Source organism: Acinonyx jubatus, chromosome D2, assembly GCF_027475565.1.
Source record: "Acinonyx jubatus isolate Ajub_Pintada_27869175 chromosome D2, VMU_Ajub_asm_v1.0, whole genome shotgun sequence".
Taxonomy (NCBI): Eukaryota; Metazoa; Chordata; class Mammalia; order Carnivora; family Felidae; genus Acinonyx; species Acinonyx jubatus.
In genome coordinates, this window is record NC_069393.1 from 42717113 (window position 1) to 42729939 (window position 12827).

A 12827-nucleotide genomic window follows, 5' to 3' on the forward strand; every position below is an offset into this window, starting at 1 on the left:
CATTCCTATTAGCCTCAAACTGGCAATGTATGTCAGCTGAAGGATGAACAAATACAATGAGGTTTGTTCATACAATGGAATACTATTCAAAACGAAGAAAGGAAAAGAAGTATCCGGAATTGCACAGTTAAACCTCACTGCTGCTTCACTGCGGAAAGAAACTGAACACAAATACACACATTGTATATTATTCCATTTATATAAATTACAAGAACAGGTAAATCTAATCTGTGTTACCAGAAAGTTGTAAGTGGTTGCTTCTGGGGGTAGGGAGAAGTATCCAGAAAGTGACACGAGGAAACTTCCCCAGGTGATGGAGAGTTTCTATAGCTTCTTTTGGGTGGTGATTACATGGTTGTATACAATTGTCTAAACCCATGAAACAAATACTTAGCATGTCTGCATTTTACTGTATGTCTTGTTAGAAGACTACATTCTATTTGTCTTTGTATTTTTATTATCTTCTTTTCCTAACATACAGTTTGCTGAGGTCTACTGAATGTCAACCTTATGCTTCCATGACAGACACTTTCTGCTGTATGAATTGGTAAGCTCACAGCTAATCTGGGCAGGCTCTTCTCAGTCTCACAGACAGCTCTGAGAGGTGAATTCACTTGACCAAAGGCAAGCCACAGATTCAATTAAGTCAAAAGTGGAACTTAAATTCACCTCTCCAAACTTCTAGGCAGAAGCTATTCAAACTACATTTATTGAATGGATGAATAAGTGAATAAATGAATGAATAAAGAGACTACCCAACTTGAAAAACGGATATAGTGCCTTTTGAGCAAGTATAAAAGCTATAGAGATGAATAGTTATCCAGTGTGAGTGTCTCAGAAGGAAGAGGCATAAAGAATCCCTGGTCTACATTGACTCGGAAGCAGAGAAAGAACAAAATATGTGTCTTAGAGTATGCCTATAAGACCCATGGCTGCTGCAGAGAGTATGTTGTTCCTTTCATTACACAGGGCTACCTACTTTGTACCAATCCCTTTACCAGGAGTCAGACCTGCATCGAGAGTTCCTTTCATCAACTTGACCAAAACTTCCTGATCACTGCACCTAGCATCTCCCAAATACAAAGGAGTATCATTCCTTAGAAGCTTCTTTCCCCTCCTCAGTAGGAACTTCCAGCATGCCATGGAACCAGGATGCTTCCTCACTTTGCTCCCTCCAAGTGAAGAGCACTGTGGGCCACCAAAGTTCCTTGACCTCCCCTGGAATGCTGCAGTCTTTCTGGAGACCTCAAGAAGGACTTTCCTGTCACAGGGTATGGTCTCAGACCCTGTCCTTTTCTTCCATGGGGTACAGTCCCTGACATTGAGCAGGGAGTACATGCAATGGGAGCAGCCCTTGTCATAGAGCAGTGAGCAAGGGGAAGGGATAAGATTCAGGTGCTGATGGGTGATACCCAATCTGGTCCAGGGTAAGCATTAGATCAGCATGGAAATAAATAAGATTTGTGGGCCTGTTTTCTTCCTGAATTTGCATTCACACTTTATGACCTCAACGATATTTACTGAGTGGAAAAAACCACCTTCTGTTACAACTGCTGGACTCAAAAGCTACTTCCGTCTGAAAAATACTATCTCTAGCCACAGGGTCTGAAACAAGCTACTTGTCTATCTATTCAAAGAGCTCGATGAGCAGTGAAGATTGACATTTGAACCATAAACACTGTATTCTATTTGACAGTGTTATTAAGTATTAGGTCTGATTTATGGAAAGGCTTAATAAATTGACAGTCCAGGTCAGCCCTGGCTCTGCACCAAAATTGGGTTATGCTGGATGTTACTTGATAGTGTTGATCAAACTAAAGGAAAAAAAATCCACTAACAACATTCAAGTCTGATTTCTTGTGACAAAGTTATTACCATATAAATTTGAACCACTTGTTAGCCCAATTCTGCATCTCAAAATTTCTCTAATTGATATTCTTAGTAGTTTGGAAATCAAAAGATAAATCCAGATACTTAGAAAACCTTTGCTAGGGCTTGGAAGGACAGTAAGGCTTTTAAAAATGAATGTCAGGTAAACGTCTTGTTACTTTAGTGTAAAAGAGGAAGGGAAATAAAAGCATGAGTAAAGAGTATGCAAGGGGAAGAGACACAGTGAGATACAGAAATGGGAAGGTCACCCCATGGGAAGAGGCAAGGTTGGAGTGAGTCTTTGCTTGGATTGTGCCATGGCTTACTCAGGTCCGTGTGACTTTGAGCAAGCCACTTCATCCCTCTGTGAGGGGGATCCCTCAGGTCCCATTTCTACATGATGTAGATAATGACAATCAAGTTCTGTTTATGATGAGAAGAATAGTATACGTAGATCCTCTGGCACAGTGCCTGAAACACAGAGACTGCTCAACAGATTTCCAGGGAGATTAGGCCAGGCCAAGAGCAGAGCTGGGTCCTGGTGGAGTGAGGGAGAAGTCCCTGGGCCACCAGAGTTAGACCTGAAGAGGACAAGAAAGGACAGTGTGTAGGCAGACGACACACCACTAGATGGTACAGAGATAAGAGGAGATATTACTAGATATGCCTACGTGCAACTGGGTGGCCTAGAGCTAGGTGATGTGTTACCGCATGTGCCTATGGGCTGTTAGATGATGGACAGCTAACAGATGGTCTCCTTACTTGCTGTGCTCATGCACTCTTAGATGATATAGAGCCAGATAATGAGTACCTGGATATGTGTATGTGCTTTTAGATGACATAGACCTAGGGGTGGTATCCCTGGCACACCTGTTACTCTAGACCAGGAGTCCTCAAACCTGTTCTGTAAAGGACCACATCATATTTATTTTAGGCTTTGGAGACGATATGGTCTCTGTTACAACTACTCAACTCTGTTGAAGTAGTAGGAAAGACACCACAGATAGTTTATAAATGAAAGAACGTGTCTGTGTCCCAATAAAACTTCATTTACAAAAATAGGCAGTGGGCAAGATTTAGCCCATGGACTGTAATGTTGCTGACATCTGGTCTACTCTTTGCTCAGGTCTGACAGGAGCAGGTGGCTGAGAAAAATGAAGGCAGCTTCTTTCCTCTTGAGGACCTGCAGGGTTGCTTTCCTAAGAGAAGGCTATTAAGGGACAAGCCTGAAAGGGACCCTGGAGTTATTTTCCTTACCCCTCCCATCGAGAAGTCCATGGAGGGTAACCAACTGATGGTACTGATGGCACCAATACATTTCAGATTTATGTGTCTCTGCTCAGTCAAACAGTAAACAGATGACTCATTTAGGGACAACCCAGTATTTATTGAGACTTACTGGGTGCCAGGCAGGTCTGTTATAAAAACTGTATGCTGTGGGTTCTTAGTAAATAAATAAAACTTCCTTCCCCTTACAAATTCCTTCCTGTTCTCTCCACCAGGGCCTGGAAAGGGCTGCCCCTCCTTGTCTGAGTGGCCACCAGCATGAAGGAAAGGGTCACAGAGGTGGGGCAACCATGACATAATCCCTTTCCCTGGTTCTGATACTGTGGAAAAGTAATCACCTCTTGCTAAGCAATTTCCCACCTAAATTGGTTTCAAGTCATTAAAATCTGCAGCATTCCCAAGGAAAAAATAATCGCAGCTCTCTGAGGTTACCCTCCACACCAAGCTCCTTGACTTTAGTAGCAATTAGACATCACTCCACTACCAAGTACTCTCCAGAAATGGAGCCAGAGCCACCAAAGAGTAACTGGAAATTACAAGTGAGGTCATCCTCCCTTTGCTTAAGAAGTTTCTGGCAATGTCCCTTGGGGGTATCCCCTCCTCACCTTTACCAGGCTGCATGTGCTACACAGAAGCAGGCTCTCTTTGGCTGGATTTCTCCTTATAGCTCCTGAATTCAGGACATGAACCTTACTTGGGGCATGGTCATCCCCAGCCTGGTCTGCAGCAGGTGGGTGGGATTCACAAGGTTTCCAAAGCTGTAGCCTGGGGTTGGGGGGGGTGGGGCTTGAGGGGCAGCTCCATAGGGGCAAGAGATGGGAAGAGTTTCAGACAAGCATTTAGGTGCAAGAGCCCCCCAAACAGGCACATGAAGAGGACCTGAGAGCAAATCTGAGCTCTCCTTCCAGTAAAAAATGCAGCACACTCCATTTTCTGACAATACCATAAACTTACTTTTATGACACTAGTTATAAAACCCTTAACATTTGTCTAGTGCTGGCAGTTCAGTTTTTTCTTAAAGATCCAAATGCAAGAGAGAGATTTGTGACCCCAAAGCTGGTTTGGGGTTTATAAAATGAAGGTGTCATAAAAGTAACACATCCTATGTACTGGAAAAAGATTAGATTCTGTGCCACGAAGCTATAGGCATTTATAAGGAATCCTTTATTTGCATCTTCTACTACTCACATTTTTTTACATTGTTTTATTCATGAGGTAAGACCCTAAATATTACCAGAGGGTGAATGATTTCCAAAGTGCCAGCAATGGGCTAGGGGTAAGTAGGATGACAAGTAACTATTTCCCTGATGACCCATCTCCAGATTTATCACCGTCCAGAGGGCTCTATGGTGGTGTTTGTTGTCTTATGGCACACCGGGAACAATACTAGACAGGTTTGGAGGCTTGCAGAGACAAAAGGGCCTGACATCTGTGGGAGCCAAACTCTCCCTGGCTTGGTCAGGACTCACTCATTTGGAAGGGAAGGGAGGTGCACAAACTAGGATTAATCACCTGAACCCTTGGGTCAGGACACCCATCCTTTTGTCCAGGAATGACCCCTTTTTTAATTAACTCATTAGTTATTTATTATAATGAAAATGAAAAAAAAATTAAAAAACCCCGTGAATCTAAAGCTAACGCTGACCTTGACTTGCGATTCAACCATTTGCTTTTCTCCTCCCTGTTGCTCTGCCTCTCTCATCTATATGAACCACTATCATGAATTCTGTATTTTATCATTACTTTCGATGTGTGTATGCGTGTGTTTTATACATTTTACATGGGTATTAAGTCGTATGTTGTTTTCTATTCATTGATCCATATGAAACTGCCTTGAACGCTTTTTCTGACTCAATGTTATTCTGCTAAGATTCATCCATGCTATTACATAAAGCTGTAGTCCATTCATTTCATTGCAGGTCATATTTTTTTTTTATCTTGGTAAAGCTCATTTGGATGGTTTCCAGGGTTCTGACTATAAGCAATGCTACCCTGACCTTTCTCACTTCTGAAGTGCATGCAGGAGTTTCCTTTGGGTAGATACACAGGCGTGGTATCACTGGGTCATAGGGTATGTGGATGTTCTGTTTTATAAGAGAATAACAAACTCATTTCCAAAGTGGTTGTACTGGGTACACTCCCACCAGCAATTAACCACCTGTTACTCCCGTCCTCTCCACCACCTCTCATTTTATACAGGTCTAATTGGTGTAAAATGATATACCTTTATGTTCTTGATTTGCATATCCTAGACCACTAATGATTTTGAATATCTCCTCCTATAATTACTGGCCATATGCATTCCCTCTTCTGTGAAAGGCCTGTGTAAGTCTTATGCCCATTTTTCTGTTAAACTGTTTGAATTTTTCTTACTTTTATAAAAGTTCTTCCTCTCATCTTGATATTAATCCTACATTGGTGATAACACGTTGTAAATATCCTCTCCCAGTGTGCGACTTGTCTTTTTATTTTCTTTAAAGTGTCTTACGACAAATGGAAGTTTAATAAAGTCAAAAGTAGCCATCTTTTCTAAGAAGTACTTTTTGTAGCACTGTTGCAATGAATCTTCATAAAAATGCTATATGGATGGGAGTATTGGCTGTCTATGAGAGACAAAGAAAGCAGAGAGCGGAAACTCAAAGGCCATTTGGCCCAGGCCTACATTCATAAAAAGCCTTAAGTCAACTTTGTATTCATTACTTCCAAATGAGGTCACCTACAACCACAGAGAGTCACTTATTAGGGATGAAGGAAGACCTGGCAGCTCGAGGTTAGAGTGCCATCCTTTGTAAATCACCAAAAACAAAGAGATTTTAATAAATCTCGTAAGCATGGGGATAGCATATTTACATTGCAGCCTATTATTTTTGTTAAGGTATCACTTGGTTCAACGTAAACATTCAAAATTTACCATAACATATAATTTTGAAAATTTTACCTTTTTAAAAATTTTTTTAAATGTTTTTATTTATTTTTGAAGGAGAGAGAGACAGAGCATAAGTGGGGGAGGAGCAGAGAGAGAGGGAGACACAGAATCCAAAGCAGGCTCCAGGCTCCGAGCTGTCAGCACAGAGCCCGACGTGGGGCTCAAGCTCACAAACCGTGAGATCATGACCTGAGCCGAAGTCAGATGCTTAACTGACTGAGCCACCCAGGCACCCCTGAATATTTTACCTTTCTAAGGAGACCTCCAAAGGGCCTCTCTCAACTCTGAGAGGTTCCAGACAGGAAGAGCAGTGTGCTCCACTTCACATAGTTGGTTAGTACAGAGCTGGCATTCACACCCAAGTGTGTCAGGCTTAAGAGCCCAGACGCTTTCTACTGTTTCACGTGGCTAAATGACAAGGAGAAGCCATCATGAGCTAACTGCTCTGTGAGGACAGAAGGGAGAAGAAGAGATGTTGAGGCAGGGTGGAATGCCTGTCTGCTCAGAGGCAGGAGTCCTGGCCACAGGTGCACGTCTTTCTTACACCATTCACTAGGGACCTCCGGGACAGTAGGCACCGCATGTGAGGGTCACTGGATAGCAGGACACTACCATCAGTAGCATCCTTAGAGGACACCTGCCTTCATCCTACCATCTTCCTCCTCACTGACCCCTGGGGGCTTTGCAGCATACAGTGGGTAAATGCCAAACACAGCTTGGAACCCCAGGCATCAGGACCTAACTAGGAGTGTAACCCCACATCTCTGATCCTCACTTGTACAATGGGATAACAATGATTAATTCAGGCCATTGTGGGCAATTAAATGAAATAAATGAGCAGAGTCTAACCCACTGCCGAAGAATGACGGTTGCTACTATGTCCTTCTTCTCTCTGGCCCTGGCTTCCTCGCTCCCTGCTCTCTGTCAGTTTCCCCCACTATGGCCTCCATCCTAGGTTTGCTGTCCTCACCACCATCCCCTAAGAACACCTCTTTTCCAAAGCACAGTTACACAGACAGGCCCAACTGGCCAGCCCTTGCTCTGGGCCTTCTGCCCCTTAGGTGTGGTCTTTCCCTTTCTAACCCCCGGCTGCCCACAGTGTGCTCACCCTCTCCTCAACCTTGTCCCTTCAGTCCCTCCACCTCTTAACTGGTCCTCAGCTTCTGCTTTTGCTGAGTATTCTCACTTGGGATGGGCAGGCTCCTCAGGGCTACCATCCTATGGGCCCATGAGGAAGGAGGTCCATATGTGGGGGCTTACTCTGCCTGCTCTTCACTGACCCTTTGGAAACTTAGAATATACTTAATGAGCAGCCCCTCTGCTTCTGTTGCCAAGAATGGGCATCTACCTAAAGAATGTGTGCATCTCCTATGGACACTCAGATGCCTGTGAGAAATTTCTATCAAACTGGCTGAAGATGAATCACCCTGTAGATGACAGGGCTACTCAAAGGAGTTGCTCTGAGAAGGTGTCTCCTACCTTGGAGACAATGGTGCCCACAGCCAGTCATAGCACACATGTGGCTAGGTGGCCAGCTCTCACCTACCTTCCTGATGCCTTCCGAAGGACTGGACACACAGTTGTCAGCCCCTCCGTTCTTGCTGATGGTCCTCCAGAGTTCAGCAAATGTGCTGTCTTGTTCCAGGGGGTTGGTGCCCTTGGCTCGGAAGTACTCATACACAGCAGAATCCCGGACGGTACCGTAAGACATATCAACTTGTTTGGAGAGGTCTTGGAATGTCCTGAAATGCAAAAAGGCAGTGAGGCATGTGTACATGTTGCACACTGCAGGGATATAAATGGGCTGTAAAGTCCTCCTGAAGACCGAGACCAGCTGTGGCCCACTATCCACATTCATCACTTCCAACTTCAAATAGCTCGAGTTCCTCAGCCCAGAGCATGACTTATCAGGGCCTAATTCTACCACAGTTATGTTTCTTCAGTGTAGATTAATTCAGTAAGGTTATTGAATACCTAAAACCAGGTCCTGTGCTGAGATCAAGGGACAAAAGGATGAATAAGACATCATCCCTGCCCTCAAGGAGCATCTAGTCTAGCCAGAGAAATATATAGACAGACAATCACAATAGAGGAGACAGGGCAACATGGGAGGCTGGATACTAAAGGTCTCCAACTCCAATGTCTACGGCACAGGAAGGAAATACATGTTGGCAACATGGATGATGATGACTAGTCCCTGACACTTAGAACTGGTGTGGGCAGAGGCACACACTCAGGTGGTGCCAGTGAATATGCATGTCCCCTCCAAAACTTGTGGCTCTTCCAGGGTTCCACCCATTGTTGCACTTTGAGCATTACCACTCAGTTTGCCTTCTAATAAAGAAAGAAAACTGGATTTTTATATGAATTCTCTTGATTTTTTTAGGTGCTAAGTATTATTGAAAGATGGTGGAGATAAATCAAAGCATTTCCAAGAGCCTTGGGTTTATTGTACATGAAGGAGAAGCAGGTAGTTCAAGTCAGGTGCATGTTGGAGGCGGGGAGTGCATCGGGAAGGCCCACCAGCAGATATCTGAGCTAGGGGTCAAGGAGAGGCTTTCTTGGGGGTAGGAAAATAGTCAGACCAGGAAGGACCAATTGGCATGAAGCTCTCACTTGCCTTAAGTGAGCATCACCTGGTTCAGTGTGTTGAGAGAATGCCACATATAGAATAAACTGGCAAAAAAAAATCCCCAAATGCTTTGTGGTGAGCCAGCCTCTCTCTCCAGGCTCCAACTAAATCACTCTTTATTTCTCTTCTGGAAATCTGTTTCTCCTTTGTAACAACAAGGATCATCATCCCCACTTCTCCATGAGTCACCGTTTCCACGAGGAGATCCCATCTTCTCAACCTGATCTACCCAACCCTCCATCTTCTGGTCTCATCTCCAGCTGCTGCCCCTGCCTCCATGCAACTCCACAGCCAATGCTGAAATGAGAAATCCCACACAGTCCCCATCTATGGCACCAGACCATGGTGCTTCCTCAGCCTGGAACCCATTTATCTCACTCATCCACCAGATATTCTTCTGCAGACACCCTGAAGATCTGGGTGCCTCCCTTCCCCATGTGAAGCCATCACCTCCCTGTGCCATCTCTATACCTTGTACAGTTTCTATGGCTGCATAAAATCACTGTGATTTGAGAGAACAGCATCCCAGAGTGAGAGAAAGCAACATCTCTGGAGTCCAACCACCTGCCTTACCTCCTGGCTCCACCAGCACTGATACTGCAGGACTGGCAGGTTAGCTACACTCTCTGTGCCTCAGTTTCCGAAACACTTAAAACAGGGCTAGAAGTAGAGCTTGTGGCAGAGGGCTACTGTTAAGACTAAGTGAAATAATGTGTGTTTAGCTTGTAAAGCAGCGCCTGACGCAAACTGAGTGGCCGGTAACTAGTAGCAATTATTCTGCATGGCAGACTATAGGAATCTGGAGGACTAGAGCTGAGGCAGCCTCCTTTTTACATCCATGGCACTGGATCCAGGGCTGACACCAGTCTTCACAACATGCACACAGAGGAGCCAAAAATGGGTGCTTCTTCCTGCTTTGGAGATGCACTCCATGGAGTTCCTTTAGGCCCTGCTATATGGCCCAGAAACAGAGCTCAGTGTTTGTTTCAATACATTACAGATGAAAGGAAACACAAAATAACAAATTCGATGAAGAAATCTTTCTAATTATTGTTCATTATTTATATCTAATTGAAGCAAGATGTTCCTTTGCTTGAAGGGCCCCAAGGGTTGTAACTCTGTCGTAATTTGCCTGTAATGAAAGGAAGGGGGGATCTTTTTTCCCACGTTTTTTATTTTTCTCATGGTAATACAAACAAACACAAGGCTTTGATGAATGGGAAACATCAAGATGAATTACACAGTTGAGTCTAAATACTGAACTGCTCTAAATTACTGCAGTTTCCATGAGTATGGAATGAATGCGTAACTGCCAAGGAGCTCAGCACTACTGTTCCATCCCCACATTTGAAATGGAGATTTCCTCTTGCCTCTTAGTATTTATTCATGATGGTGCCCCTGGCCAGAGGCTCGGGGATCATCTCTGGATGACAAGTAGGCAGCCCAAATGTTTATGGCTTCATGTCCATTTCTGTCCCAGTAGACCTCACTGCTCCCGCCCCCAAACACCACCTCCTTTTGCTGTGCCAGCCTCATGGCTCAGCCCCATGGCCTCCATATATCATCTTTCATAGCCATGAGTCCATGCAGAGGGATCTCTCCTATCTCAGATGCACACACGCTCTTTCAAGGAAAGTTTCCAAGCTCACTAACATGTCCAGCACACAGTAGGTACTTCCACCATACTTCTGTGTAAATAACACTATCAAAACATTCAGAGGTTTAGGCAGGAGGACTCCACTCTTCATACACCAAAGCCGTTATTTCCTTGGGGCACTCATCCTCTCATCAGTTTTGAAAGGGGGAGGAATGAAAGAGTATAGGAGCAATGGGCCAACCAGGCTCCAAGCCAACACTGGCAGTCAGGGAAAGACAGATGTGCACATCAGATAGCACACCCATCTGAACAAGCAAGGGATGCTTAGCTTGGAGAAGGCATCACTAACACACTTAATTTAGCATGTTTCTCAAAGTAGTCTCTTCAGCAATGACTTCTAGGAAGTGTCCCTGCACCCTCAACACAGAGAGATGAAGATCTGCCCATCACTGGTGCTATCTCTATAAACCTCAGTCATGCATGCTGACAACTGGTTAGAGTCATTCAAGCAGTTGTCCCACCAACAGCTGCTGAATAGCCACTTGGTAAGGCACCGTGGCACACACAGCAAGGAATGAATGGCAGGCATCCTCATGGGGTTCACAGTGAGGGATGGGAGTGGTCAGAGGAGTAAAACAGTAGTCACTAAACAACATGAGAGGGCTGACATAGAGCTCTGCATGGGGGACCCTGGAAGCAAAGGGGAGGTGCAGCTGGCTATGACCAGAGCTAAGGAAAGGCTTCGTAGAAGAGAAAATGTTAACTGAGCCATGAAAGATGGGTAGAGGTAGCTAGATGGAGAATCAAGGGGTAAGGTATTCCATTAAGACAAGATATGACTGGAGAAGGCCCTGGTGGTCCATCTGGAACACACACCATGGGGCAATTCATATCAGCTAACACAATGCAGTGTTGGAATCATACAGATATGGGTGTGAATCCTGCCTGTGGATACCTTAGCTGTTTGAGGTAGACCAGTAGTTCTCGAAGAATGGTCCTCAGAGTCACAGCATCAGCATCACCCAGGGCCCTTGAAGAAATGCAAGTTCTTGGGCCTACCCCAGTACTACTGAATCAGAAACTTAGGGGTGGTACTCAGCAATCTATATACTTTTGCAGCCCTCCAGGTGAGTGTGGTGCATGTGCAGGTTTCAGAATCACCTACTGAGACCCTAGTTTTATTCACTCATACTTTTCTCACAAATTTGGTGAAGATTAAGGATCACAGACATAGGTCTGGTTCATGGTCAATGTTTAAAAATGGTGGCCCTTCTGTTAGGCTGTCAATAAGCAGTTCAAATGGTCAAAACAGAGAACAGTATAAAGGACTAATCAGGGTTGGGACTGGGATGGTCACACCTGGATGGAAGCAACCGCGGACAGGCAGCTTTTTTAGACTTTTCTAGGTTCATGAGATCGAAGCCTGTCTTGGCATCTGCCCATTTGCCTTCCTAGTAAGAGGCCTGTGGTCGAGTTTCTTGCTTCCATGTTATTGCCAAGGTACATGCAAATGCCTCTTTATCAGCATCCAATGGGTTGCCTTGTGAACAGTACACATTTTAGGTACCCAGGATGCCTAGAGTGACAACCTGAGGAATTCTGAATCCAGAGTAAGCATGGAGACACCAAAACTCCTTTGGCAGGCCATATGGACCCTTGTTTTTGTGAACCATGATGGGAACTGCCTAGCAGAGGTTTTTCCTGAGAAATTAGTAAGTGCCTGGGTGAGGGAAGCTTCTGGGGCAGGATGTCTTTATTTATTTATTTTTATTGAAGTATAGTTGACGCACAATGTTACATTAGTTTCAGGTGTATGACATAGTGATTCAAAAACCCTATGCATTAGGCTATGCTCACCACAAGTGTAGCTACCACGTGACACCATATGCTTTTATAACACCATTGCCTGTATTATGGAAGGAAGTCTTTAAAAGAATCTTCCCCAGGCTGCCCTGTCTGGGTTTGCATTCACTAATGAAGTGTCACATTGCAAACATGCACATTCTGCAGCTGACCCTGGCTTCCTGTAGTCTACTGCCTATCTCCTTACTTTTTCATCTTTTAACAACCTGTAGTGTTGGAATCCTTCCATGGCAAGGCTTAGCCTTTCCTCCAAGCCTACTTTTGAGCCCGTATCTTTCACTCAGTTGTGCCCTATGGAAACTGAGTTTGAGACCAATGGGAGATGCTTCTCTATATCTCCTGGCCCGGATGCTAATTTTGGGAGTCTCCCCTAGCTGAAAGCATAGCTGACTCCTACAAACACACCAGACTGTCTTGCAGAAAGCCTTTGCAAACATCCTTTGTCTCTGAGAGCAGTTTCCTCCAAATAAACATGCACACACACTTTCTGGAAGTCCCACAACATCTCCTTCAGCTGTGGCCAAGGACAGTCTACCCAGCTCGGCACCACCTCCCTCCCCATACCTTTCTCCATAAATCAATCTTACTATTTCCTAGATACGTTTTCATTAACAAAGAGATAAATGTGTTTGCCACATGAAAAAAATCAATAA

The 12827-nt window shown here is 44.5% G+C and overlaps 1 protein-coding gene across 2 annotated transcripts in view; it reads right to left on the reverse strand.

Annotated features, from left to right (window-relative positions):
* Positions 1 to 12827, reverse strand: part of GRID1 (glutamate ionotropic receptor delta type subunit 1) — a 689073-nt gene that overhangs the window by 34920 nt on the left and 641326 nt on the right. For both annotated transcript variants that reach the window (XM_027062464.2, XM_027062467.2), the window contains exon 13: positions 7629 to 7824. In XM_027062464.2, coding sequence (XP_026918265.1) covers positions 7629 to 7824 — 196 coding nt within the window. The remainder of the gene's footprint in view (positions 1 to 7628; positions 7825 to 12827) is intronic.